We start from the raw sequence: 25943 nt of genomic DNA on the forward strand, positions 1-25943 counted from the left end.
AAAGACATCCGAACTAAACTATTAGAAGTTATTTCAGTCCTGTTCTGATGTCACAATGCCTGCTGCCAGCAGCTGAGATGAAAAGGCAGGTCTGGTCAGGGAGTATAACTGGAGCAGCTGTTTAGGGAGAACATGTTTATTTTTGCACTCCTTAGACAGACAAAAGCTAGAATCTTTTTGAAGGTTTTTACGCCTTCTGAGGTACCGCAGCTATTTTATTTTTATTTCAACTGACTTGTATTGAACTGGTTCTAATATCTGTTTGCAATAAATCGATCAGGTTTCGGTATGTTTAATTTTGCACTAGAGGTTTTTATTTGTATTCTTTGTTTGCAAACATGCTCGCTCTTGATACAGCTACGTACCGAGTTTTAAGTGGTGTGTATGTATATATATATATATATATATATATATATATATATATATATATATATATATATATATATATATACACTCCTCCACGCCACTTTCAATTCCACACGGACCGGCGAGGCGTTCACACAGGAGACGGACCACTGGATCAGTTACAGGTTTCTTTATTATTACAGGTACAGCTGGAAAAAGTGCATTTATTTAGTGCTTACTACCCCAAGAGGCGTCAAAGTGCTTTTTCGGCGGGTAGCACGCTACTCCGGGACCCATAGAGGATTATTGTTGAATTAGTATAGTGAAACATGCAAGTACATTGTAAGTGGTGGATAGGTTAGTCATTTACTTGAATTTGGAATGATAGCAGAAGGATAGAGGAGGACAAAGGTTTGTATTTATTTATCGCTTGTTGACGCATGCTATTCAGGAAGCCTATAAAGGATTAGTGGTGAATTAATGTGGTGAAATATGAGGTAATTTCAGTGGTGGATATTAGTCTGTTACTTGGAGTGAGAAGGATAGCGGAGGGATAGAAGGGGAAGAAAGATTTGCATTCATATAGCACTTGTTACCCCTGATGGGTGTTGAAGCGCTTTTCTGGCGAGTAGCACGCCACTCCGGAACCCATAAAGGATTAGTGTTGAAAATTAGTATAGTATAAATATGAAGTAATTTGAGTAGTAGATATGTTATTTAGTTATTTGGGCAGTATATTAGTATAGTTGAATATGGAATTTGAGAAGTGAACAGGTTAGTCTGTTAATTTTGATTGAAAAGGATAGTGGAGGGATAAAAGAGTGAAGATTTTTATTTTTTTAGGTCTTAGCAGTAGGAAGAGGCTTTTGGATGAGTTAGAAAGGAGTTTTGGAGTGGAGGAGTCAGAGGGGAGAGTTTAGAAAGGTTTGTTTTAGGGGATCAGTGTAGTAAAAAGAGGTGTTGGATGATTCAAGGAGGGGTAGAACGAGAGAGTCTAGAAAGGGTTATTTTGGCGATCATAGTAGTGGTATGGGGTTTGAGATTAATGAGAGTGGATGCAGAGGGTATATTGATAGATGTATAGGATGAGATAAGGAGTAGTAGAAAGAAGTTTGAGATGAGTCAGAAGGTTGGGCTAGAAGATATATTGAGCGAAGTATAGGCTGAGAAATAGGGTAGTGCATTGGAAATGCTTTAATTAGAAGAAAGTGATAAATATATTGATCCTTAAGTACATTGAAAGTATATAGATACATAAAGGAAGTAAGTATATTTAGATTAAATATATTGATAGAGGCACAGGATGTGAAATAGGGTAGTGCATTGGATATGCTTTTTCAGGAGAAAGTAACAGACACACAGATCCAAGTACATGGACGGTACATAGATGCACAATGCTCGGTTTGTGGATGTGGATGGTGTGGGCTGGGTATTGCTAAATGAGAAAAAGGGCAGCATTTCTGGCCCTGGTCCTGTTCCGGCTCAAACGGGCAACTACCCTTGTCCTCTCCGCCCTTAGCTGAGACGCAAGGGCTGAGACGCCCTAAGCCTTACCTTGTATAGCCCTAGTAATCAGGTTACCCTTTCAGCCAATGGGAACCCTAGCACTGTCCAATCCCAACACTAGCCCTAAAATCTAGAACCAATAGGAGACCAGGACCTTACAGCCAATCTGAGCCCTAGTCCAAGCACCCAATTAGTTAAAAAACCCTGATCTCTACATCCAAAAAAGGCCTTAGCCCTACCAGTAGGCCCAACCCAAGTCCAAGCAGCCAATGGTACAGGTTTCCCTAGTCCCTACTTCCAATAGAAAGCCTAACCCTACTCTTAGTCCCACACCTAGTCCAACAACCAATCACAGCAGAAGCCCTAAATAGCTACTTCCAATTAAAGGTCTAACCCTAGCCCTAGTCCCACCCTACTCCCAACAACCAATAACCTAGGAAACCCTAGTCCCTACTTCCAATAGAAATCCTAGCCCTAGTCCCAACCCTACAATGATTGAATCACAGACCCAGAAACCAATAAGAAACCTCAAATACCCAACCAATGAGGACATTAACCCTAACCCAAAAGAAAAACCAGATACAACCACCAATCAGTGTACACATGTGCCAACCACTAGCAGACCATATAAGGTCCCAGCGACCTCAGACAAGGTTTGCTGGTCAGGGAGTTGGAAGCTGCTTCTCCTGTTCAGAATCTCCTAGGAGACAGGCTCAATCCACACTTTGGACTTCTGCAGGTAAAGGCTTCACTAACTCGAAATCTAACAATACTGTTTGAATAAGACTTTACTCCCCCTGCTGGCCAAAAACTGAAGTGCACAGACCCCAGTCAATACAGTTTAAACAGTTCACAGAAGCACCCTCTGATGTAGCATATCCCTGTTGCTGGGGGTGTGGGTGGGGGGGCTGGCCTCACTGCTTGTGAACACAAAATGGTGGCTGGGGGTGCACTGTTTTAACAAACAGGTCTTAGCACAGAGCAAAGGAGAAATTTGGAGGGAAAACCGATTTGTCACCGAGGAATGAGAGGGACAAACTACAGAGGTTGGACTGCAAATCCCACAATTCAACACGTTAAATGCAAGCAATCATGGGCAGGGAAAACCACAAGTTCAAAACACAAAACAGGTGATAAAATATGCAATCACAGGCAGGTCAAAACTGCAATTTTTTAAACTGTACCAACCAAATGCAGACAGTAATCGCAGAAAGGGAAAATCGTTTTTTAAACAACTTTTGTTTTGGGAAGAGACAGCACTAGTCTGTCTCCTTACCACTTGCTGGACTCTGCTGATTGCAATCTGGGGCACAGGTAAGCTGCAATTCACAAGATGGAGGAGAATGGTTTGAGATATGTATGTATATGTATATATGTATGTGTATGTGTGTATATGTGTGTTTATATATGTTAAAGGCATGATCTAGTTGGGGAAAACTTGTGTTCTTTCTATACCAACCCAGCATAAATTATACAAACTTTAGAAATTCCACAATTCTAGTTATAACTTGCAATTATAATTTATGCACCACCTTCAATTTACTATACCTAACGCACATCTGTAGTCTTCTCGCCCCACTACATTAACTATAACTCGCCCCTTCTCCACGCACTCATTCTACCCTTGCATATTATGACCTATAGCATTTGGAATCAATGCAGTCATAATGAAACTTATTACATCTCAAATTATATCATTTTGTAGAACAGAATGCATGGTGGAGGGTCAAGTTAACGTTTTTTTTTTAAACACACTTTATGATCAACTGCAAGGAGTAATAATGACATTGACAGGGTCATGATAAACTGTACAGTCTTTTCTGAATATACCCCTCCCTTGTATATGAATAGGAGAGAGAATCATAACTCATATGTAAGACCACATATCTTTTCTGAATGTAAGGGACAAGTTATAGTTAATGTAAACAGTGCACAGAGGTATATTAAATTGACGGTGATGTGTAAATTATAAAGTTATAACAAATTTTAGAATTTCTATTGTTTGTATAGTTTAAGTTTAGTTTGTATAGAAAGAATAACATTTTTCCTAAGTGACTCCCCATTAACCTTTGTTTTTTTCATTACATTTAAATGGTTATTTTTAATAAAAAGGTTTCCAATCAAAGTGCCATTTGAGTGTTAAGTCAAGTGTCATAGAGAATAGGGAAGGATAGTGTTGTACAATCGAGTGTCCTACAGTCTAGTGTTGTAGAGTAGACTGGTGTTGCTTATGGTGGAGTGGTGTGCCAGGCCCTAAAGTGTGGGAAACTGGTTTATAGTGGAGTAAAGTTGAGTGGCATAGAGTGTTATAGCGTGCAGTGCAATAGTGAAGTCTACTGACATACAGTGGAGTGGTGCTGACTATCCCCCACTGCAGAGGCGTGGGGTGGTGTACACTGCAAGGGCGGGCGGAGTGACGCGACGTGTGGTACTTGAAACCATTTTTTCTTGAAAGTGGGCAAACGGATGTAGATGTAATGTGCGAGGAATATGATTGAGATGTCTTTGCTAATTTTGGTAGCAGGTGTAAGTAGTGTTAAAGCTTTTAGTGTTAAAATAGTAATACAACAAGGCAGTATCTAATTGGCTAATGGCTGTTTGCATAAATTAAAAGGCAGCCACGTAGTTTTTTGTACACTTTCACTGCGTTCCGGGATAGGGCCTTATAAATGGGTAACTATTAGGTTTTATTCTTGTTTCCTACATGCTATTACTGTATGAAAGTGATAATAGTTGGAGGAATGTATTTACAATTTTAGATATATTTTTGTAGCAGTTTAGGGAGAACTGCGCATTTAGGAAAAGTTTTTAAGAACTGCAGTAATTTGTAGGCGTTACCATGGCACACAGCCGTTTTAGTGAAAATGTAATTGTTAAAGATGAAAAATACATCGAATTACACTAGATTTGTCAAATATGGTGTAGTACAGTGTATTAACAGGTTGGTTTGAAACTGAATGTTGTTTTTAAGACCCAAGTAAAACCAGGTGTTTCAACATCTTCAGAACCTGCCTACAGGACTCCGCTTGCCTATTAATGGCTTCGACTATGGACATGTTGTCGGACCAGAAGATAACACTTCTGTCCCTCAACAATAATCTGGAATGGTTCGAGGAAGGCGATGCTCCTTGTAACCCCACTGTTGTGCCAAGACGCAGGCCAGGCTGTCCTTTACCGCTCTGTGACCTATATAGCTGGAAGCCGACCCTACCAGCTGAATCAGAAGAGACTCAGAGTTCCTTTGGAGACAGGAGGAGACACCAAACCACTGAGCCGTTGACTTGCCGCAGGAAGCTTCACCATATCCGCAAGTCCTCCTTCCCTTCGGCCTGATGTCTGATATGGTGGTCTTTTTGAGAGAGGCCTGTCACTGCTCTGCCTATCGACCTGGAAAAGGCGCTCACCATGGTAATAATTCTCAACATAAAATTGGGCTGGCCCACGTTGGGAGTTGATGCGGAGTAGCCTTTTTGAGAGCCAGCATTGAGTCAATAGACTGATAGAAGGCAAGAGGTGTGGCGCAGCAGCCAGGGTGCCTGACTCCGGACCGCGGGGTTCATGGTTCGATCTCCGGTGCCGACTGTTCCCATGACGCACAGGGTCAGACTGATTTGCATATGGCCATGTCTGAACTGGGGTGGTGTGGAGTGCAAAGAAACAATGGATTTAGGCCCAGATCTCTGTACTGGGGTGAATGTATGACATTGTTCTGCATTCTGTCCATCAACTGTGGATTTTGCATTTGTCACCCCGAGTGGCATGGGTATGCTCGTGAGACCCATGCTCTCCACACCACTGGATTCAAGCAAGCCGGGCTGAAGACGGCTGGAATGCCAGAAACCGGTCCTCGGAAGCTTGTTTCCGGTCCAGGAAAGGCATGGCTTGGCAGTTCGGGCTGGACTGTTCCCATGAGGCACAGGGTCAGACTGATTTGCATATAGCCAGGTCTGAACTAGGGTGGTGTGGAGTGCAAATAAACGATGGATTTAGGCCCAGATCTCTGTACTGGGGTGAATGTATGACATTGTTCTGCATTCTGTCCAACTGTGGTTTTTGCAGGCGGCAGGTTAGCCCAGCACCTTGTGACTCTGGGTAATAGCTCGCTTAATCTTCCCAAAGGCCCCCAGCGCCGGGACACCTCTCTGGAGGTAGCTGTGCACTTTACAAATGCTGGCATTTCATTTACTTTATCAGGATGGAATCTGCATTTGCCCGCAACTGTCAACCGCTGAAGCAGAAGGGATGCACCAGTCTTGTAGGCCTGTTCTGTCACTCACCTTGATCCGGAAGGACTCCTGCCCTCCGCTCGCGCCCCCATCCCCTGCTCCTGCCGTAGTCACCGGAGATATGGTGGCCCTAAGTTCTAATGCCGTGCCCCAGTGAGGCATGGCACCCCGATGACACTTATCAGAAGACTTTGTGTAATTAAGGGTATGCAAATGCATCTCACCTGTGATTTGCAAGTTGACGTCGCTGTATGGTTTACGGGTAACGCTGGCATGTTGCTGGCTGTCGACATCTATGATTAGCGCCGCTGTGATTGGATTATCTGACAAGGTAGCTTGCTGTTGCTGTTTCTGTTTATGTAAATGAATGAGTGGATGTATTTTTATTGTGGGTATGCAATGTTGTGCTCTGACTCACCTTAATAGGCGTTCACCTAATACTGAATTTTAATGTATGTGATTTCGTGATAAACCGGAGCTGTGCAACCGCTTGTACCAGTGTCTGGATTCCTGCCAGACCTCCATGTCTGCCGTCCTGGCACTGCCGTGGGCATCTCGTGGAGAAGGCCTGTGTTAATGTGGGGGGAAACAAGTGAACACCCTCATGTTTGTTGGATTCCGGTGGCTATAAATGGTTAACAAATTGCTCTTGCTCTTTAAAATGTTTGGGAGCTCTCTTTCTAGGAAGTGATGAGGAAAGGAGGGACAAAAAAGATTTTAAATAGAAATTAATGACTTTACTGCCCCCATTTCCATAATAGTTGAATGATCGTAACTGTGCCCCAGTTCCATTTGTCCTGCCAAAATCCCTCCTTGGGACTCACGACCACAGCTGTTCAATGCAGTCCTTTGCTGGGCCGTGAAACAGGAAACAAGGACTGGCAAAGCCAACAGGTCTGGTGTTAGCAGCCAGCTTTTTGTCTTTGCTTGAGTTGTCATGTTCTGTTATTGGCCCTCACCGTTTAAATTTTTTTTTAAAAGCATTGGCTCAAACCAAAATATTTGTCTGAGCATGGAGTGCCCTGAATGAAGCCACTTTTGTGCGGATGGGCAGATGTACTCCTTGTGAGAGCAGAACGCAGCCACTCACTGTGATGATAGCCAATGACTGACTCTTTGGCCCACGCTGTATGCTGTAGTAGATGGAAGAAACCGACTGATAAATGAAGTGGGCTGGCTGAAAGCCCCTATAAGTACATTTATGTATGTAATGAAAGAAGAAAAGGTTACATTGAAGGAATGGTGGTCAATCACTTTGTACACCTGCCATGCCAACCATAACTCACACACCTAATGCAACGACTGTGACTTCACCCTTCATTAAATGGATTAATAATAAGAATGATTACAATTGTATACAATCTTACTGGTTACCCTTACCACTTTGTCAGAGAGAGCTACGAATGGAGCATCATGAATTGGTTTGATTATGTAAAGTACTTTAGTACCTTTTTGCTTTAAGATGTCATTTATTGTATTGGCCTAAATGCAGGTCATAAGCATTGCAATTGTTTGTGAGTTATGGATTGTGGTCATAACAACTTGGTTTCAATTCGTGACAATAACTGGATTTTAACCCTGCATATTTAGGTACATTTGAGGCTGGTTTTTTAAATATATGAAAATGTGTTAAAACAATGCCAACCATAACAACTATTACTATTCCCTTACTGATCGCAAACTTTCATGCAGAATTATTGAACGGTGTCAAAGTTAAATTTAAAAAAAAGCCTTTCCTGTGGAAACAGACTCCACCAGAAGTGGTGCTGAAAGAATACATTTCATCGGCAGCAATGAAGGTGCACGTATACTGGTGACAACACTATGTTGACGTCTGTTCAGGCGCTGCAGTTAATGTGCGTCTGGTTTTTCCAGTTCCTCGCCTACTCTGGCAAAGCTTCTTGAAAAATGTGTTCACGTCCAACTCTGTACCACATTGAGCACCTCTGTCTTTTTGACCCGATTTTTTTTAAATTTTTAATTGTAAATTTATTTATTTATTTATCTTTTAAATCTGGCTTCCGTTCCGGGCATAGCACTGAATCGGCCCTGACACAGTGGACAATGCTCTAAAAATGTTGGACCCCCCAAAAAATCATGCCTTCTAATCCTCTTGGACCTCTCCACAGCATTTGATGCGGTGATGCCTGACTACCTATTGACGTGCTAGAACACAGGCTTTGAATGTCCAGGTCCGCCCTAAACTGGTTCGCCTCATTTCTTCAAAATAGAACGCAAAAAGTCAAGGTAAATCGGTCCCTCTCTAAGATTGCTCCGGTCACACTTTGGGTGCCACAAGGTTCCTCCATCTCAAGCACAAACAGAAATCCTCCGGTCCTCTAACATCCACTATCATTATTACGCTGATGATATCCAAGTGTACCTGAATCTCCTCCCCTGAAGACATCAGATTCCTCAATCCTATTCTTCAAAATACCCCAAACTGGCTGTCATGAAACCACCTCAAACCTAACCATCTAAAAGCCGAACTCCTCCTGATTGTTCCACCCCAATCTGCTACACACTGTCAATGGATGAATGGATGAAGCCGTTCACAGCATGTAATTGCACACCACAAATTGATTCAGCAAGATCACTGTGAATAACTCTCCACAAAAGCCTTAACGTGCAGAAGCGTATTGGTGCCACTACTAAAGGGGCAAACCTACAAATGAACATATTAAGAACACAGAAACCCTTCCTCCAACAAAACTACTTCAAGTCTGCAGTGCAAGCCCTCGTGATTCCCAGATTAAACTAAGGAAGTGCAATCCTCTCAGGCCTGCCTAGATCCACAACCACCCCATTAAGGGCTTCCTTCATCTCCGCTGCAAACAATCTTTCAAAAGTCCTGAAGGCAAGAAAAAAAGGGAACAAAAACCAGCGATCTCATATAATTGCAGCCCTCCGAACAGAGCGCAGAAAGAAAGTCTGGCAGATAAAGACAAAGAAGAATGAGGCGGAATGGATGAAAATCTTCACCTTTCTTCTTCTTAAAGAAAAGGGACACCTACATCTCTGGAAACATAATCACCAAGGCAACACCGGTCAGTCAAAAGAAAATGGGGTGGCAGCAGACGAATGGGTCAACTACGCAAAACAGCTATACCGTAACCATCAGACGACACCATACACTAATTCACATCAACTTTCTCCAGTAACACATCAGGCCACTAGAACACCCAACTTCACTGAGGCCAAGGTAACAGATCTAATAACAAAAATGAGGGCAGATGGAGCCCCAAGTCCCAATAGGGTCCTGGCGTCAGTGTTCAAAGCTTCACAAGAATACTGGTCCCGTCCGCTCACACCACTCTTCAAGTATGCCTATGCCACCTCAATAATTCCAACGTCTTGGAAAGGTTCCATCCTCCTTCCAATTCACCACAAAGGGGACTGCACGAAACCAGGTAATTATCGCCTTATCACTTTATTGGACCTAGAAGCCAAAGCTTATGCTAGGATACTACTGAAAGATTTAGAAGCTTGGGTAAAGAACAATATCCTTCCTCTCTTTCAATCCGGCTTCAGGCCCAAAGGTTCCACCACGGATAACATCCTAGCATTGGGTTACATGGCATATCAAACTACACAGCTGACACAATTGCACCTCTTCTGCTGCTTTGTGGATTACAGTGCAGCATTTGACCGTGTAGACCGAGGGAAACTGGGAAAAACTAGACTCCCAGGGAATCCCATGGCAGCTACTAAAAGCAATAATAGCCGAACACCAGGGAACCTGGGTCGGCATAAAGACCAGCCAATCCGATGCAACAGAAAAGGTGTTTATCAACAATGGCCTGAAACAAGGCTGCGTCCTTGCCCCACTACTATTTAAACTTTACACACAGCAGACCTGGGCAAAGCCCTGGATGATGCATGCCTGCTAACACCGAAGTTGGGGAAAGTGTGGCTTCAAATTCTTCAGTATGCTGATATCACAATAATGGATCACACGCGGACCGGCCTACAGAAAGCTCTATACGCACTCCTCCGCTACAATCAGAAGAATAGCCTCCTAGTGAACCAGGAAAAGACCAAGATAGATATTTTTGGGAAGTATCCTCTAAAGAAAACTGCCAATTGGTGGCTTGGCAATCAGCAAATAAAAACACGCACAAGCTACAACTACCTCGGGGTCAGACTATCAGACGGGACAACACCAACAGCTCACTTAAAACATCTAAGAAGTAAGGGGATCAGCATAATTTACAGTTTAAAGCGCCTAGATCACCAGCTAAACAGTCCCACCGCAGATCCCATTCTGAAAGTGCAGAGTTCCAAACTCGTTCCCTTCATCAATTATGGTCACCTTGCATTTCCCAGGGCCTACAACAGGTTTCTAATGCATTTGAATATTTCCGCCTACTAAAAGGTTCTATCGTTACCTTGACAGGTTAGGAGATGCACAGTTAGATTGGAGCTGGGACTTGCCTGCCCGGATGTCATATGTTCAGGGGACATAACTAAATACTAAATCAGCACTTTGCATGTTCCAGCTTTCTCATTGAAAGCCCAAATCAAAACAATTTTTGAAGTGGCTGGTTCCCCATGGCAGGCCCAGCTGGCAGAGGTCCTAAATCTACTTGAAATAGAAGTACAAAACCTGCAAAACCATGACCTCCCGCTCACCTCCTGGAAAGTCAGTGAATGCACAGGTGAGAAATTTAATTTGAAAGAGATTTGGAAAGCCTATGCCGCCAACCCAACTTCCCTAGACTGGACGCCTCCTATATCCTGAAACCCCAGCCTTACTTAGACCAAGCCTTGACAGTTCGAAGCCGGAACAAAATCTCGTACATGAGGCTTCTTGCACTACCAGTCGCGGCTTCAATCCATCCTGGGCCCGGCGGGACAATCGAATCGCTTGTCGACTATGCAGCTACCAACTGGAATCCTGGTTTCACCTCTTGTGCTGCTGTCCAAAGTTGACCAGTGAGCGACAGTCTGGTTGTTCCATTTGCAGGACCCATGGTCTTGGACACTGCAGAGAAGTCTCAGACATGGGTTTTTCTGCCACAACGGTACAAATTGCAGCCAGATTAGGGAAATTCACAGATTCAATCCTGGTTGCCCTTACAAATGCAACTAAAGCCACCAGTAGCAATTAGATGGGCATCCAGCCAGAATTAGAGCAGCTCCACTGCTTATATAGCGAAATATAGGAAATACAATTAACTAAGCTTAGTAGATCAACCGTGAATGCCAGACCAACCAAACACACGGAACTGAGGCGAATATCCATAAATGCCAGCTTTTTTTTTCCTTTCGTAGACACTTCTAACCGAGGGTTGGAAAAGATGAAGGTGTGCAATAAAACTAACACTAAACCGCTGCATTAACCCCTTGCATGCTCCTGACGAGCTGACCTAGTCATGCAGCACGGTGGCCGTGTGCTGGGGACGAGCTGAGCTTGTCATGGCCTCTGCGGAACGCCCACGCGGGGATAATTACCCCGCTGTGCTGGGCGTTCCATTGAGCGGGCGTGGCCGTGACGAGCTCAGCTCATCACCAGCACACGGCCACCGTGCTGACTGGCATGACGAGCCGACCTCATCAGCAGCACCGCAGCACTGCACGTGGCCCCCCTCCCCCCCGCGCCGCGGGGGAATTAGCCCAGCGGCGATGGGGTTAAAGGGCCTGTCTAAGTTATAAAGGAACTATACTCGCAACTGCTATTTCAATGTTGTACTAATGATTTTATAAACCTTAGTGAATCCAGACATTTTAGGTTGAATCTGCATGATGGTTATGTACTTTTGAATTTTTTTGTGTTTTTATCCTTTTCTGTTCTTCTCTTCTCTCTTTTCTATGTATGAAAATGCAGCAGATTGTAACCATTTTAATTAATTGAACAATGAACATATTCACAGTAACCCTGCTTAATTTGTGCTTTTTTTGTTAATGTAAGTTACTGCCATTGATTTGGTCACTTTCACCATGTGTGCAACCCCCCTACTTCCTTGCAGTGCTCCACTCTCGATGCCTTTTACCAGTGTCCTATTCCAGAGGGTGTAGGTTATTCAATATCAATGGGGGGGCTGAGCTGCGCCCGGTCTGTATACACTTAGGAGGTCAGCTGGACACTTGCACTTTGTTTTTGGCTTCGGCAGCTCATAAAGTAAAACAAAGGTGCACTGATTGTGGCACTTCAAGTATGTTCTCTGTACGCTGTCCGGTACGCCGGCTTGTGTCAATACAGCGATAACCACTTTATACAATGTGTGGGGCTGGGATGCAGCCTGGACGCCCAGACAGGCTTCCACAGCTGGGCAGCGCTTGGTCACCAGGTGGAAAGCTGGTCCTCCGCGGTGTCCGGCGCTAGTGGCTGCGGTGCCTAGTTTCAGAAGGCCTCGGTGTTTGTGCCTGTAGTGTTGAGAAGTAGGTTGACCACAGTGGCACATTGTGCAACCAGAAGCTTTCTGGCTTGATGACTCCACATACGTAAGGCCAAGTGTGGTGCCAAGGGAGCAGCGCGGAGGGTCCATAGTGTACTGTGGGCAAAGGAGCTGTGCTCAGTGCCGCTGGAGGCAGGGCGGCATGTAGTGATACAGCGAGAAAACATTGATTCTCAAGCATACTTTTGGACTCTTTTAGCCTGGTGCACAGAGTGGCTGATGAATAGGAGCAAAACCCCAGAAGTGTTGTTAAATATTAAAGTTTGCTTTTGCTGTTTTTCCCTAGATCACTCAGATTGGAATACCCCTACACTGAAGCAGAGCTGGGTTGGATCTTCACCTCCAGAAGAAGCTTGCGATCTCTTGCTGGTCTGGCACGACCTGAAGGCACTTGTCGCAACTGGCGACTCCTCTGAGAGCGGGCGCTGGATGCGGGCGCAGGCTGATGATGGTGACCATGAAGAGTCCTCTGTCCAGCCCGCCCTCCTCACCAGTGAGTTGTGATGGACTTCCATTGCTCCCTCCTCCACCTCCTCCTCCTCTGCCTGCACAGCCCTTTCTGGAAGACTCCAGCATCCCTCTACCACCGCCGCCCCCTCCTCCCCCTCCTTCACCTCCTCCCCTCCCCTTGTCGTTCCTCCCTCTTCCTCCACCACCACCTCCCCCTCCCCCTTCACTGCCTTTACCACCACTTTTCCACAGTGGGAATGCTATCCCTCCCCCTCCGATGCCTCCTCCCAGGAATATATTTGCTGGAACCCGGTCCCCAGGTGGGACTCTTCTAAGAAACGGGGAGAATCGGCGGTCCAAGCTGCGGAACTTTAACTGGGAATCCATCCCGGAGGAGAAGGTGAGGGGCAAGCAGAACATCTGGACTTTGAGCAACTGCGTGGATGACTTCCAACTGGACATACAACACATGGAGGAGCTGTTTGGGCAGAAAGAGGAGCAGCGGAAGATGACGACCCGGAGGAGCTTCCGTGCTCGGTATGCGCAGGAACAACAGAATGCAGCGGTGAGTACTTGATTCTCTTCACTAACACCCTTGAAAAAAGGTGGACAATCTTAGAAAGCAAATAATTGGGAAGCGTGTCTAATGATTGGTTGAAAGACAGCAAATGACTCCTCCAAAGACAAGGTCTCCTCTGACCAGGCATGTGCAATTCTCGTGATAAATTCTATTGTAGTCAAAGATTTCTTTCAACGCTGTAGGCTTGTAGGTCCTGGGTTAGCCTCCCAAAAACATTTCCTATACTTCACTCCTATAGGGAAGGATGTGTGGTGTAAATTACCAAAATGGAGGCTTTCATAATCTACGCAACCCTTTCATTGTCTTGTTTACAACTTTAGTTGGTAAATCTGTGTTCATGTAAGATTCTGCGAGGCAAGTCGCTTTCTCTTTCTTATTTAAAGTGTTGATGGTTGGAAATCATGATGTGGGTTGACTGTATATATGATCGCCCCTGTATACCGATGCACAACGCATGGTCCTTGGTGTCCATGAAAAGTAAACCTTTCTGCCAATGGCGTAAAATAAAATTACCCTTTTACTGCTAAACTGTCCCCGGTTTAACTGAGCTGCTCCTGCTGTCCGGGTGTGCCGACACGTGTCATCATGCTCTCACCATATCTTTATTTTCCTCCTCTGCTGCAGCGTGGACTCCATGGTCCATTCTTGATGTCAAGTTTTAAGACTCGACCTGCCCACTGGGTTTGCACCATGATTTCTTTTTGGCCAGGCCCTCTTGAATGGATTGAGCGTCGTTTTCTGCTGTAGGTTTGTTTCCTAGATTAGCTGTCGCTGACCAGCCCTCGACTACAACCGGACATGAGCTCCTACTTTGCAAGATGGTCTCCTTTTGTTAAACTTCTGTCTTACCTTCTGGTCAGCCAGACTTGTTTCCTCCTCTGCAGTAACCTGAATTGGGGCCAAGGATTGGGTTTCTTTAGTATCTGGTCCCTAGACCCTTTCGGCTGCCTTTGAGTTGCAGCTTAACTTATTATTATTTATGAAATTTATTAAGCGCGCTGCTACCCCCAACGGGGGTGTCCCGGTGCTGTGGACAACAAAGGCAGAAACCAAAGAAAACCTAGTAACTGGAAAACAGCCATGTCTTCAAGCTGCGCCTGAACAGAGATTCCATTTCGATCAGTCGAAGATTTGGTGGAAGGGAGTTCCATAGCTTTGCCGTGACCACCGCAAAAGTTCTACCCCTTTTCTTGAATTATAGAAACGGGGGGGGAGCAAGAGACGGAGGTGGTTGGATCTGAGAGCTCGAGATGAGTGGACTAGCGTCAGTCTACGTCTGAGATACCCTGGGCCCTTGTCATTCAGAGCCCTGAGAGACAGGACCAGGGCTTTAAACTGAACGCGAGAAGATATCGGGAGCCAGTGAAGGTTCTTCAAGTGAGGGGTAATAGAGTGGCGATAGGGAATGTTACATATCAGCCTGGCAGCAGCATTCGGAACAATCTGCAACCGATGTATAAGGTAAGCTGGAGCTCCCACGTATAAGCTATTAGAATAGTCCAGATGGGAGGTAATGAGGGCATGCACAATAGTCCTCTTTGAATCCATGAGCAGGTAGGGGGAAGATCTTTTTAATCCTGCGCAATTTGCCAAAGCAGGCAGAGATGACTTTATGGATTTGGGCTTTACATGACAATTCATTGTCAAAAAGCCCAGATTCCGAGCAGATTTAACGGGAGACTGGGGAGGGTTCAGCTCGGACGGCCACCACATAGATGGTAGCAATGGGAAAACAGCACCTCGGTTTTGTCGGTGTTCAACTTCAGGGTATTAGTAGTCATCCATGATACAATGTTTGAGAGGCAAGCTTTGAAGTTTGATAGTCCGTTGTCCGAGTGATCTCTAAATGAAAACATTAGCTGTGCATCATCAGCGTAGGAGACCACTCTGACCCCATAGGCCTCTACTACACTCGCCAGTGGTGAAAGATAAACATTGGAAAAAAAGGGGGCTAAGTGCCGACCCCTGAGAGACTCCACAACTAAGGTTTTTTAAATCTTTTGACAGATAGGACCGACACCAAAGCTGATGCGTTCTATCTGTTAGAAATGATTTTATCCTGGCCAAGGGAGTGTCTCGTATCCCTGCATTATGAAGTCTATCCAGCAGGATGGAATGAGAGACGGTTTCGAAAGCCGCGGACAGATCGAGGAGCACCAGCATGGCTACCTCGCCTCTGTCCAAGCTCTCCCTAATCTTCTCAGTTACCTCTAGTAGAGCTGTCTCCGTACTGTACCCGGATCTGAATCCGGATTGTGAATCGTGGAGTTTTCTAGATTCCAAATAGTCGGCCAGCTGTTCTTGCACAACGTTTTCCAATAACTTGGCTGGTTTGGGGAGGAGAGATATAGGCCGGTAGTTGCTAAATGCTGACTGATCAGCCTCTGCATTTTTTAGGATGGGGATCAGCATGGCCTGCTTCCATACTGTAGGAAATTGGCCCGATGATAGGGAGGAATTCCAAATTGAAATTAAAGGGGAGACGATAACTGGTGCCAGGGTAGTGAACACCTGGGCGCGGACCGGGTCTAGAGGCAAACCTGATTTGCACCGCTGAATTTTCAGTAGGGCTGTGTCCAGTGAGATTGCTTTGAAGGCACAGAACATCTTTTCACTGGAAGGGGTAGAGTCCTGTGGGGGACTCCCCTCACGAGACCCTTCAGTATGATTAAAAGAGGAGAAAATATCAATCTTTTTGTGAAAAAAGTCAGAGAGGCCATTGCAGAGTTCTTGACTAGATTTCATAGGGCTAGTAAGAGCTGTCGGTTTAGTGAAGTCCTTCACAATTTGATAAAGAATTTTGGCCAAATTGTCCGCAGAGTTAATTTTGTTAGCGAAATATTCTTTCTTAGATGCCTGCTTAAGTTTGTGGAATTTTTTTAAGGCAGCTTTATATATGAATTTACCAGGAGGGTCATAGGTGAGTCTCCCATGATGCTCGAGCTTCTTACATTTGCTTCTTTCTTCGCGCAGGGCCGGAGAGAACCAGGGGGCTGAGTGTTTCGAACGGGCTGATGAGAGGGGTTGTAAGGGGGCAATAGCGTCTATTGCTGCGGAGAGGTGGATATTAAAATTAGCAACATCGGCGTTCAAATCGTCCGAAGGTTGCCAATTCAGGTTAGCCAAAGTGGGTTCGAGAGAGTCACAGGTAACTTTCTACCACTTTCTACCATGGTTCTCGGCCCTACTACAAGCGGCCGGTAAGGAAGGGGTAGTCAGATTAAAGGGGATTAAATAGTGGTCCGACCAGGTAAGGGGAAGCGGGGGTAGGATCGTAATGATGGACAGATTCGTGAATCCCTCTTAAGAGCTGGCCTTGATAGCTGCTGAAATGTCCCAATAGTTGCCACCGATTGCTGTGCATTAAAAAGTCTTTGCACAGCTGCTGCCCTGTCTCGTTTCACGAGTATTCTTTGACCGGAGTGTGTTTTGACCTGATGGTGCGCTACATCAACCCTGAGGACTTCCTGGGGGAGTCTGAGATGGACAAATGTCACACCACTGCGTGCATCGACTACAGAGCGTGGGCCTTCCAGTCTTAACATTGACATATAGGAGGTGAGGGTGGCTTTGCCTCAGCCAATGGGTGAAGAGCTCTTCTGCACCTGGTTGATTTCCTCATCTTGTGCCCGACCCTTCTAGATGGTGGTCGTTGGGCAAAATCCACCGCCGGGACGCGTCGGCCTCGCTCATGGCAGATACCAGCCGATGCGTAGACTGTCCAGCACCGCAGGTCACACAAGCGTAGACAACTAAAACACAAATCCGGGAGGATGGAGACTATTTTGGTCTTGGGAAGTTCTCCTGAAGCCTCAGTCTGGGAGCAGCTTCTGACTTTATACCGGTTTCCATCTCAATAGTGCCATTCAGGGAGTCCAGATTCCATATGATGCAAAGATGAGACTGACAGAGCTATGGTGCACAGTGCCTCGTTGCCCTTTAATGACCTCTAGCCTAGGTCTGTCTCGGTCAGTTTGGAACATAAAGCTAGGTCGCTCACCTGTTTCAGCTAATATTGGTAAACTGCAGAATTCCCTTCATTTTCAATCATGGAGGTAGTTTTACGTGCAGTTTGCTAATTGGGCTGGATGAAGTGTACATGCAGAGTGGACACCTGATTTTGCACACCGGTGCAGAGGTGCATGCTGGGCCAGGAGGGGGGGGGGGCGCGTGGATGGGGTTTGCACTCTCTATTGCTTATACTATGACCACCATTGGAATCTAGTTTAGCACGAAAACTCATAGAAAATTATCTTGGGTATTAATTTTAGAACCTGCAGTTCGAATTTTGAGTAAGTAAAATATGCTGTTTGCAAATTTTCTGATGATTCACTGTTTAAAAATCATGCAACGCATTTTATTTCCCAGGGAGCCGCGTGCTGAAGGCAGCTGTAAGACCTGTCTGCGGAACAGACCCCCTAGCATTCCAGCTCTTCACCTCCACTTCCTCTATGCACCCCTTTCCCCTTCAACCTTATTTACAGATCCGAAATCCCTTTCTCCATAGGTCCTTCGTCTGATTCTTACCTCGTTGGTTGGGGTTCGCGATGTGAGAACCCGGAGTGTGTGCCAGAGAGGCTTCCTTGTATAGTTTGGTAGCCAGTTAGGATTAGAAAAGTTTACAATATAAACCATGGCTCCTCTAGCAATTACTTCAACACTTGTCTGTTGGAAAGACTCGAGAAGCAGAAAGTGAGGAAATATCAAACCTCAGTATAACGATCAATGTAGATTTATTGGTCAATGCGCAGGTCAATTGTGGAAACAGGCATGAGTTATAATCAGTTTTAATCACTCAGCCGTCACGTTAATTCAATACTGAAAACGCAATCTGATATATTGCAGCAAATGCACATATATGTTCAGTGGTGAACCAGTAATGCAATGCACAGGTGCATGTGTTACACCACTTGGCATAGTTTAAAGTCTAGACAATATCAATGAGTTGTTGGCAAGTCGACACTTATAATGTGCGTGGCAAGAAGCGAAGGGCGTGCCAACGTTTCGGTCTGTAAATGAATAAGCGAGGCCATCTTCAGGAAAATATGCTTGGCCAAAATGACTGACCTCAATTTCTAAATGAGAAAATTAAAATAACAGATTTGACTGTAAGACGAGAACACAGAAGGACCAATGTGTGAACAGACTTGTTTACAAGTGACTTGTATTCCCCAAGTGAGAGACTGGAAGGCGAAGCACCGCATTAGGAAAGAACAGGGCGTGACACTCTTTCTCTTGCAAAACACTTACAGGCCTTCATATGCGCAATAATGCACCTCTACCTTTTCCTGCTCCAGGCGGCCTGCTGGCACGGATGCACCATTCCAGCAATTGATTGGATGTGTTTTGGAAAACCAGGCTCACAGGTCTGATTCTTATGGTTCTATATTAATACACCATTTTTGATTGCAAGCTACCTGCCAACATCGACGGGGGCGGGCTTCCATTAAGGCGGAGGAGCGTTGCCTCATTGCTTTCTCGCAGTGCGAAAAGCAGAAACCTGGTATTTTAAATACCATTTTATGTTTCTGCTTCTTGTGCTGCAAGAAAACAGAATGTTATACCTGGTTGGGGGCGGGTGGGAGGGTATGCCTGGTTGGCGAGGAGTGGCTAGCTTAATGCTGTGGGCCCTGACTGTTTGGTCAGCCCTCTGGGGCCAACCAAACCAGTCATGCGCACTCCATTTTCTATGGTAGGCTGCATGCAGGATGCACAGAGAAAATGGCCTCCCTGCAGGTGCCCGGTTGGGAGTTGTCCGCACCGCTGCCTTTGCAGCAATGTGATTGGCTTGGGCAAGGGATGGGGGATGCCTGCTTTCAGTACTGCCAGAGTCAGGTGAGCAGGAAAGCAGCAGGAAAACGCTGGCGCGGGACCCGCCCAGGTGCAGAGGCGGTGCGGGACCCGGTAAGGTACGTTTATTTTACCCCGATCCCAGAGTCATGTGGGCCCGGACTGTTTGGTCAGCCCTCTGGGGCCAACCAAACCAGTCATGCGCACTCCATTTTCTATGGTAGGCTGCATGCAGGATGCACAGAGAAAATGGCCTCCCTGCAGGTGCCCGGTTGGGAGTTGTCCGCACCGCTGCCTTTGCAGCAATGTGATTGGCTTGGGCAAGGGATGGGGGATGCCTGCTTTCAGTACTGCCAGAGTCAGGTGAGCAGGAAAGCAGCAGGAAAACGCTGGCGCGGGACCCGCCCAGGTGCAGAGGCGGTGCGGGACCCGGTAAGGTACGTTTATTTTACCCCGATCCCAGAGTCATGTGAGCCACGACTGAACATCGACCTGTATGTGTCATAAACGGTGAAATGTGCTTTTCTACGTTATGTCATAGATGCTTTTAATGGCCTATACAAACTTTATTAAAGATGGCTGGGGAAAAAAATCCAGAGTAAGCTTACATGGGGTAGCAAAAGATGCTTCTAGAAACAGGTCCTCATTTAAACTGGAATAGATCCGGGTGTGCAGTCCTTGTGTGCTCTTTGACACATCTCGTTCTGTGACCTGGTTCACACCGTGACAACGCGCCCAGTTATGGAAAATGTGCTAATGTCATCCCAGGAGCGCACTCTCCCGCATTAGAGATGCTGCTGCCGTGATAGATGGCACATCAAACACAGAAAAGGTGGAGGATGCTTGCAATCTGTCTATCCACTGGCAACCGCTCGGCGTAGCATTCCAACCCATCGTTCTCTTGCTCACCATGCCACCTCGGTATGGACCCGGCCGTATGCAAACCAGCCTTGACCCTATTCCAATAGCAACCGTCCAGCCCCGGCTTCCAGGACATGTCCTCTCCAAACCCCAACGCAAGCAACCAGTGATCGCTGGACCAGAGATTTCAAACTGTTGTTCGATGGAGGGGGCTGGTCTGAGTTTAAAGACTAGAAAAGGGATCCCTGCCTGGGAGGAACCAGGCGCCCCGCACTGTTCTCAAGACACCCTCTGGGTGCAATGTAAATGTGTTTGTATTTGTATAGCGCGCTTCTACCCTAAGGTCTCGTAGCGCTGTATTCATACCGCTGTGAAACCCTTCCTGGCTTTCCTGTGAAATGTCCACTTCTTGGCACCCCCAAGGTGAAGCCAGGCATCCAAGTGCTGCTAGGGCCGTTGTGGAGATTAAGCAAGCTATTGCCCAGAGTCACAGAGTGGGACTCATGATTAGACTAGGCACCGAGGCGAGAATTATCAGGTCCGGGGAAATTGAGTCCAAGAGCCGCCGAGGCGGGAATTGAACCCTGGTCCCAGGCCAGACCTCGGCATCAGGGTCTGCTGCTCTAACCATTGAGCCACGCTTCTTGTGCATCACTTGCTGTGAGGTGTCTGTGCACCTCCCAAGTGTTAGTACCTGCACAAATTTAAACCACATGGAATGTGTGCAGGAACAAAGGCATTCCCTCATTTGCATGGGTTTATTTCCCACCGCCATGCCACTGAGGGAAAGTCCCAGAGGGACCGTACTAGCGCAAAACTTGCATCTTGAAAGTGTCTCTGGCAGAAGATAAGCCCAATCGTGTACAGCTACTTTTGTGATACTGAGGTGCCCAGACACTCAAAGTGCACATATCCATGTTGCACCCTCCAGATGCATGCTCTTGTTCTACTACTTAGGTGCGGGGGTTGGGGGGGCTTCTAACTTTTAAATAACTTTATTCAAAGTAAAAAGTTGTAACCATAGATTATAATGATGATATATGTCCACATTGAAGCTAAAGGGATATAAAGCTTTTAATTTTTGTAATTTGAGGGGGAGGAGGGAAGGGATATAGGAAAAGGCCAATATTGGAGACCAAATAATATTAAATATGCAGTAAAATATAAAGCTTAGAGAGATATGGTTGTTAAATATAGCAAAACGAAGAGTATGCAGAGAATGTAAAATTTTATGGCAATTTAAAGTTCTCTGAAAATGTATAACTGGCTTTTGGTACAATGGAATCTAAGTAATTAACAAGTGGCAACCAATATAAATCTCAACCCGTGGAAGAATTACATTTGCAAAGGCTGTATCCAATCTATGATAATGACAAACATTATACCACCAAGCTTTGAATGACATTTTACAGCATTCCAACTAATCGTGACTTGCTGAAAGGCCAACATGAGAGCTAATAGTTTAAGTATACCTAAGGAGGTATTATCAGAAAGGCTTCCTAACAAAAGGATTAAAGGGGAGAAAAAGCCTTGGATATTAAATAATATTGTGAGTTGAGACCAAACCTTTCTCCAAATGGATGCAGTAGGTGGACATTGATAAAGGTGCATTAGGTCCCCATTAGGATGACTGCATGAGCTACAGGCACGATCATTGGTCTTTGATAATTTAGATATAGAAATAGGAGCGTAATAATGCCTATGATATAAAAAGTATAAAGACTGACTAGTGGTGGCTGCTCTGGAAACCTTGTGAAGTCTAGACCATACTTTATTCCAGAAGGAGACTGGCCAAGCACATCCCAAATCTGCTTCCCAGCGCAGTTCCGTTTGGTTTTAACTCTCGCTATATCCTGTGAAATGAAGTACTTGTAAATTACAGGGGCTTTCGGAGTACAAGTCAGAAAAGTATATAAAGGCAACGAAAGTGCAAGTGTGATGGGATCTGCCGGCAGCAAATTAATAATGCCTAGAATGATATTAATGAGAAGGGAAAACGTTTGCAAAATGGTACGCGGACAATTGAAAGATGCCTGAAATTGCGGGAACGTTCATGGTGTAATACCATCAGTTAAATACTGATCCCATCTTATACCTTTTTGCCTCCAAGTCTTCCAATAGAAGGGTTTTTTCTAATTAATCTACCTTAAGGGAGATTGTAAAAAAGAGTTTCGAGACACAATTTGCGGTTTGTAACATTTTCAACAGCGAGCAGGTATGCTCAAATAGTAATAGAGATGTAATCTTATTCTTTGAGAAAAAAGGGAGAACTTATTTAGGTGAAAAAGGAGCGAGGAAGGAGTTTTCGATATCGAGTCATAAGGGAGTATGTAAGAAAGATGATCAGGAAAGCCAACTAGAAGCTTGTTTTGAACAGAAAGCTTTGATATGTCCAAAAGTCTGGAAAATGAATGCTGCCTTCTGTCTGTCTTTTTGAGTTGTAAGGATAGTCTGGATCTTTTATTTAGCCACAGAACTTTATAAAGTATACAATCCAGTTTTTAAAAAACATGTAAGGAGTATAAACACTGGGATCACAGATCAGATGTAAAGCAGAATAGGAGTTACCATCATTTTGATGGGAGTCAAGATGACCCCACCACGATAGGAATAACTGATTCCAAGAAGCTATGAGTTTGTCAATTCTGTTTTAAGACCTTCTTTCAAATTTATTGCAACAGATTCCTCAATAGAGTTGGTGAACCAAATACCAAGATATTTAATTTTAGAATGTGTTCCAATGGAAACCAGTAGATTCAAAGGAATGTTTGAGACAGAATTTAGAGATAGGTAGAAATTCGGTTTTGTCTGAATTAATCTTGAATTTCATGGAGTATAACTGGGATAATTTGATCAGGATTAGGAATATAAAAAAAAATCTGCATACGTGTAAAGTTTCAGGTGCTTATCTCCATATATTAAACCTGTTATGAGAGTATTGTCACAAATTCAGTAGAGGAAGGGCTCCAGAGCTAGAACAAATAAGGGGGGTATAACGGGCACCCATGTCAAACTCCTCATTGCAATTGAAAATATTGGAAACTTTTGCATTAACCAAGACTAAAGCTTTTGGAGATTTAAAGTGGGTAAATAAGTGAAATGATATTGGGATCAAATCCATGCCAAATAAGGGATTTCAGTAAAAAGGTACAATCAATCCTATTGAAAGCTTTTTTCGCATCCATAGCAACAGCAGCTAAAGGATGAGATAAAGAGGAAGCTTTGTTTAAGATGTTAAAGAATATTCTTGAGTTAATCCATAGTGAATCTACCTTTGACAAAACTAGATTACTTGCTTATCAATGTGGGTAAAAATGTTTTGAGTCGAAGAGCTTGTAATTTGACAAAGATTTTATTGTCCACATTAACAAGAGAAATATACCGATAGGTTTTGCCCTGTGTGTGATCTCGACCTTCCTTATGAATAAGACAGATCGTGGCTTCTTGAAAAGTGCCTCAGTCACACCAGTGCTGTAGGAAAGTTGTAAAAGCTGCAGACGTTTAGGGAGTAGTAAATTAGAAAAATGTAAATAAAATTCTACAGTAAAAACTGGCCAAACTCCTGGTCCTAATGGTTTAAGTGATTGGAGTGCTTTGAGAAGTTCTGAGATGGATAAATCAACCTCAAGATATTCAAAGTAGGTCATGATTAGAAGGAATGGTGTTTGCCAAACAAGCATCAACAAGAGAAGGATGTACAAGAGATTTTGGAGTTTATACATTTTAATAGAATGTTGTAAATTCCTGGAAGATATCGTGATCCTTAAACACCTGCTTCATCATCGAAGAGTCCATAGGCTCGATAATAGTGTAGCTTTTCGACCATCAAATAATTAGCAAGGAGTTTTCCCACTTTATTATGACCTCCATAGTGGCAAGGGCTGCTACAGAGTAAAATAGAGGACACATGGTCTGTAGGTATTTTATTAAAGTGAAGCTTAGCTTTAATGAGTTCTTGTAAATTAGTTCCAGTAGCTGAGGAATAAAGCAGATGTTCGAAGTGCTTTACAGTGGAAAGTAGGGATTCAAATTTTTGGGCAAATTGTCTTTTTTTTTCTCTTTTAAACTTTCTCTTAAAAGTTAAATTATATAACCCAAGCTGCAGCTTTAGGCGTCCCATAAAAACTGGGGAGCTGTACTGGTATCTGGTTGCATTTTAAAGAACTCTTCCGTAAAAGAACAAAAGGAAGAGGAGAAAGCTGGATCGAATAATAGAGAATTATTTAATCTCCATCTACAGGACTTGGGATGTACCAGGAGTAAATCTAGATCTGTGATAACTGGAGCGTGGTCCGAAATCACAATAGGTTCAATAGTAGGGCTGATAAGATTTGGATATGAAGGTTTTCTAACAAAAATGTGGTCAAGTGTGCAAGAGACCCATAAGGCAGTGAGTAAAGCAAGCTCTCTAGTTGATGGGTTAGAGAGTCTCCCTAAATCTTGTAGAATGAATTGGTTTATGTATTTTATGGGGCCTAAATCTACCCTGAGATTGGCAATCTATAAAAGGGTCCATAATTTGATTACAATCTTCTACTAATATGAAAGTCATTGCTGTACTCAAGACATCTCCTCTAAAGTTGGGGCCAAAAGGAGTAGTCTGGTAGGACCATAAAAATTACAAACTGTTAAAGGAGTATCAGCATTTTAACAATAAGCCATCTACCCTCCGCCTCAGCTTCTTGGGTAACAGTTGTACATTTCAGTGTATGACACGAGAATTACTCCTTTCTTATTAGATGAAGGCGATATCAAAACTGAACCCACCAAACTACGTTTAAGGTTAAAGGCCTCCAATCCTTTAAGGTGCATTTATGAAGATCGAAATCTCGATCATAATTGGCCAAGTGAGATGATAATCTCTGCCTTTTTATAGGGTTAACAAAACCTTTTACACTTCAAGACATAATCCTTAATTGAATACATGCAAAAAAAATACATACAACTATATGGTCTAAAATAATAACAAAATGTAAATTAGAAAATATAGTGAATTAAGCTAAAAGGAAGCAAGAGAGCAGAGTGAGTCTAGGGATAGTACTTAAGAGAAGGGTGAAGGGGGAAGAGGAAAAAAATAAAAAACAAAAGATTACAATAGAAGACAGTACATATCGGGAACTGATTGCTAGTTTTGATATCGGGAACTGATGACTGAGAACACATTCCTTGATGTGTAACAAGAAGAGTATAATCAGATGGAGAGGGGTTTAGTAAGAGAAGTGGCCTCGTTGGAGGCCAGGTGTCATACATGCCAACATTTTAAGATGAAAGTGGAAGATTTTGAAGAAAATCGGGAGAGTGCATTTCTCCCAGTGACTTCTATTAAAGCAGAGGCTATTTCAGGCAGGAGACAGCCAAATAAGCCACTTTTGCCTCTAAAAATTGGTCTGAATCCGGTCTATTGGCGTGTATGAGAGGTCGCCTCAGTCCCAGTGTCTTTCAGGCCTTGGTGGAGCGGAGGGCGGAGTGTTTGCATCGGTGGTCGGAGTGGGGGTGGTGGGGGATCTAAGTGGCACAAAGTGCCCGTAATTTTTCAAGTTTAGAAAAATGGTTCCCCTACTTTAATGTGAAAAGACTACTGTCCCCAGATGGTTAATTCCAACATTTGAGATGGCTCAGCGGAAGTGTAAGACAGGGAGTCTGCTGTGCTGTGTAAACTAGAGAGAGGCAGACAGAGGCAAGCAGGCACACTAGAAATAATGCTTGTTTAGCTAAGGAATGTAAATGTGGTCATTCTGCAATTGTAAAGGGAGCTCGGAAGTCTGTTTTGACTTTTGACTAATGGAA

The 25943-nt window shown here is 44.3% G+C and overlaps 1 protein-coding gene across 1 annotated transcript in view; it reads left to right on the top strand.

The window, feature by feature from the left end:
• LOC147693377 (uncharacterized) overlaps window positions 1–25943 on the top strand; it is a 161034-nt gene that overhangs the window by 90328 nt on the left and 44763 nt on the right. The window contains exon 2 of the mRNA XM_086933706.1: window positions 12762–13490. Coding sequence (XP_086789832.1) covers window positions 12921–13490 — 570 coding nt within the window. The 5' untranslated portion in view covers window positions 12762–12920. The remainder of the gene's footprint in view (window positions 1–12761; window positions 13491–25943) is intronic.

The sequence above is a fragment of the Lissotriton vulgaris genome, chromosome 8 (assembly GCF_964263255.1).
Source record: "Lissotriton vulgaris chromosome 8, aLisVul1.2, whole genome shotgun sequence".
Lineage (NCBI taxonomy): Eukaryota > Metazoa > Chordata > Amphibia > Caudata > Salamandridae > Lissotriton > Lissotriton vulgaris.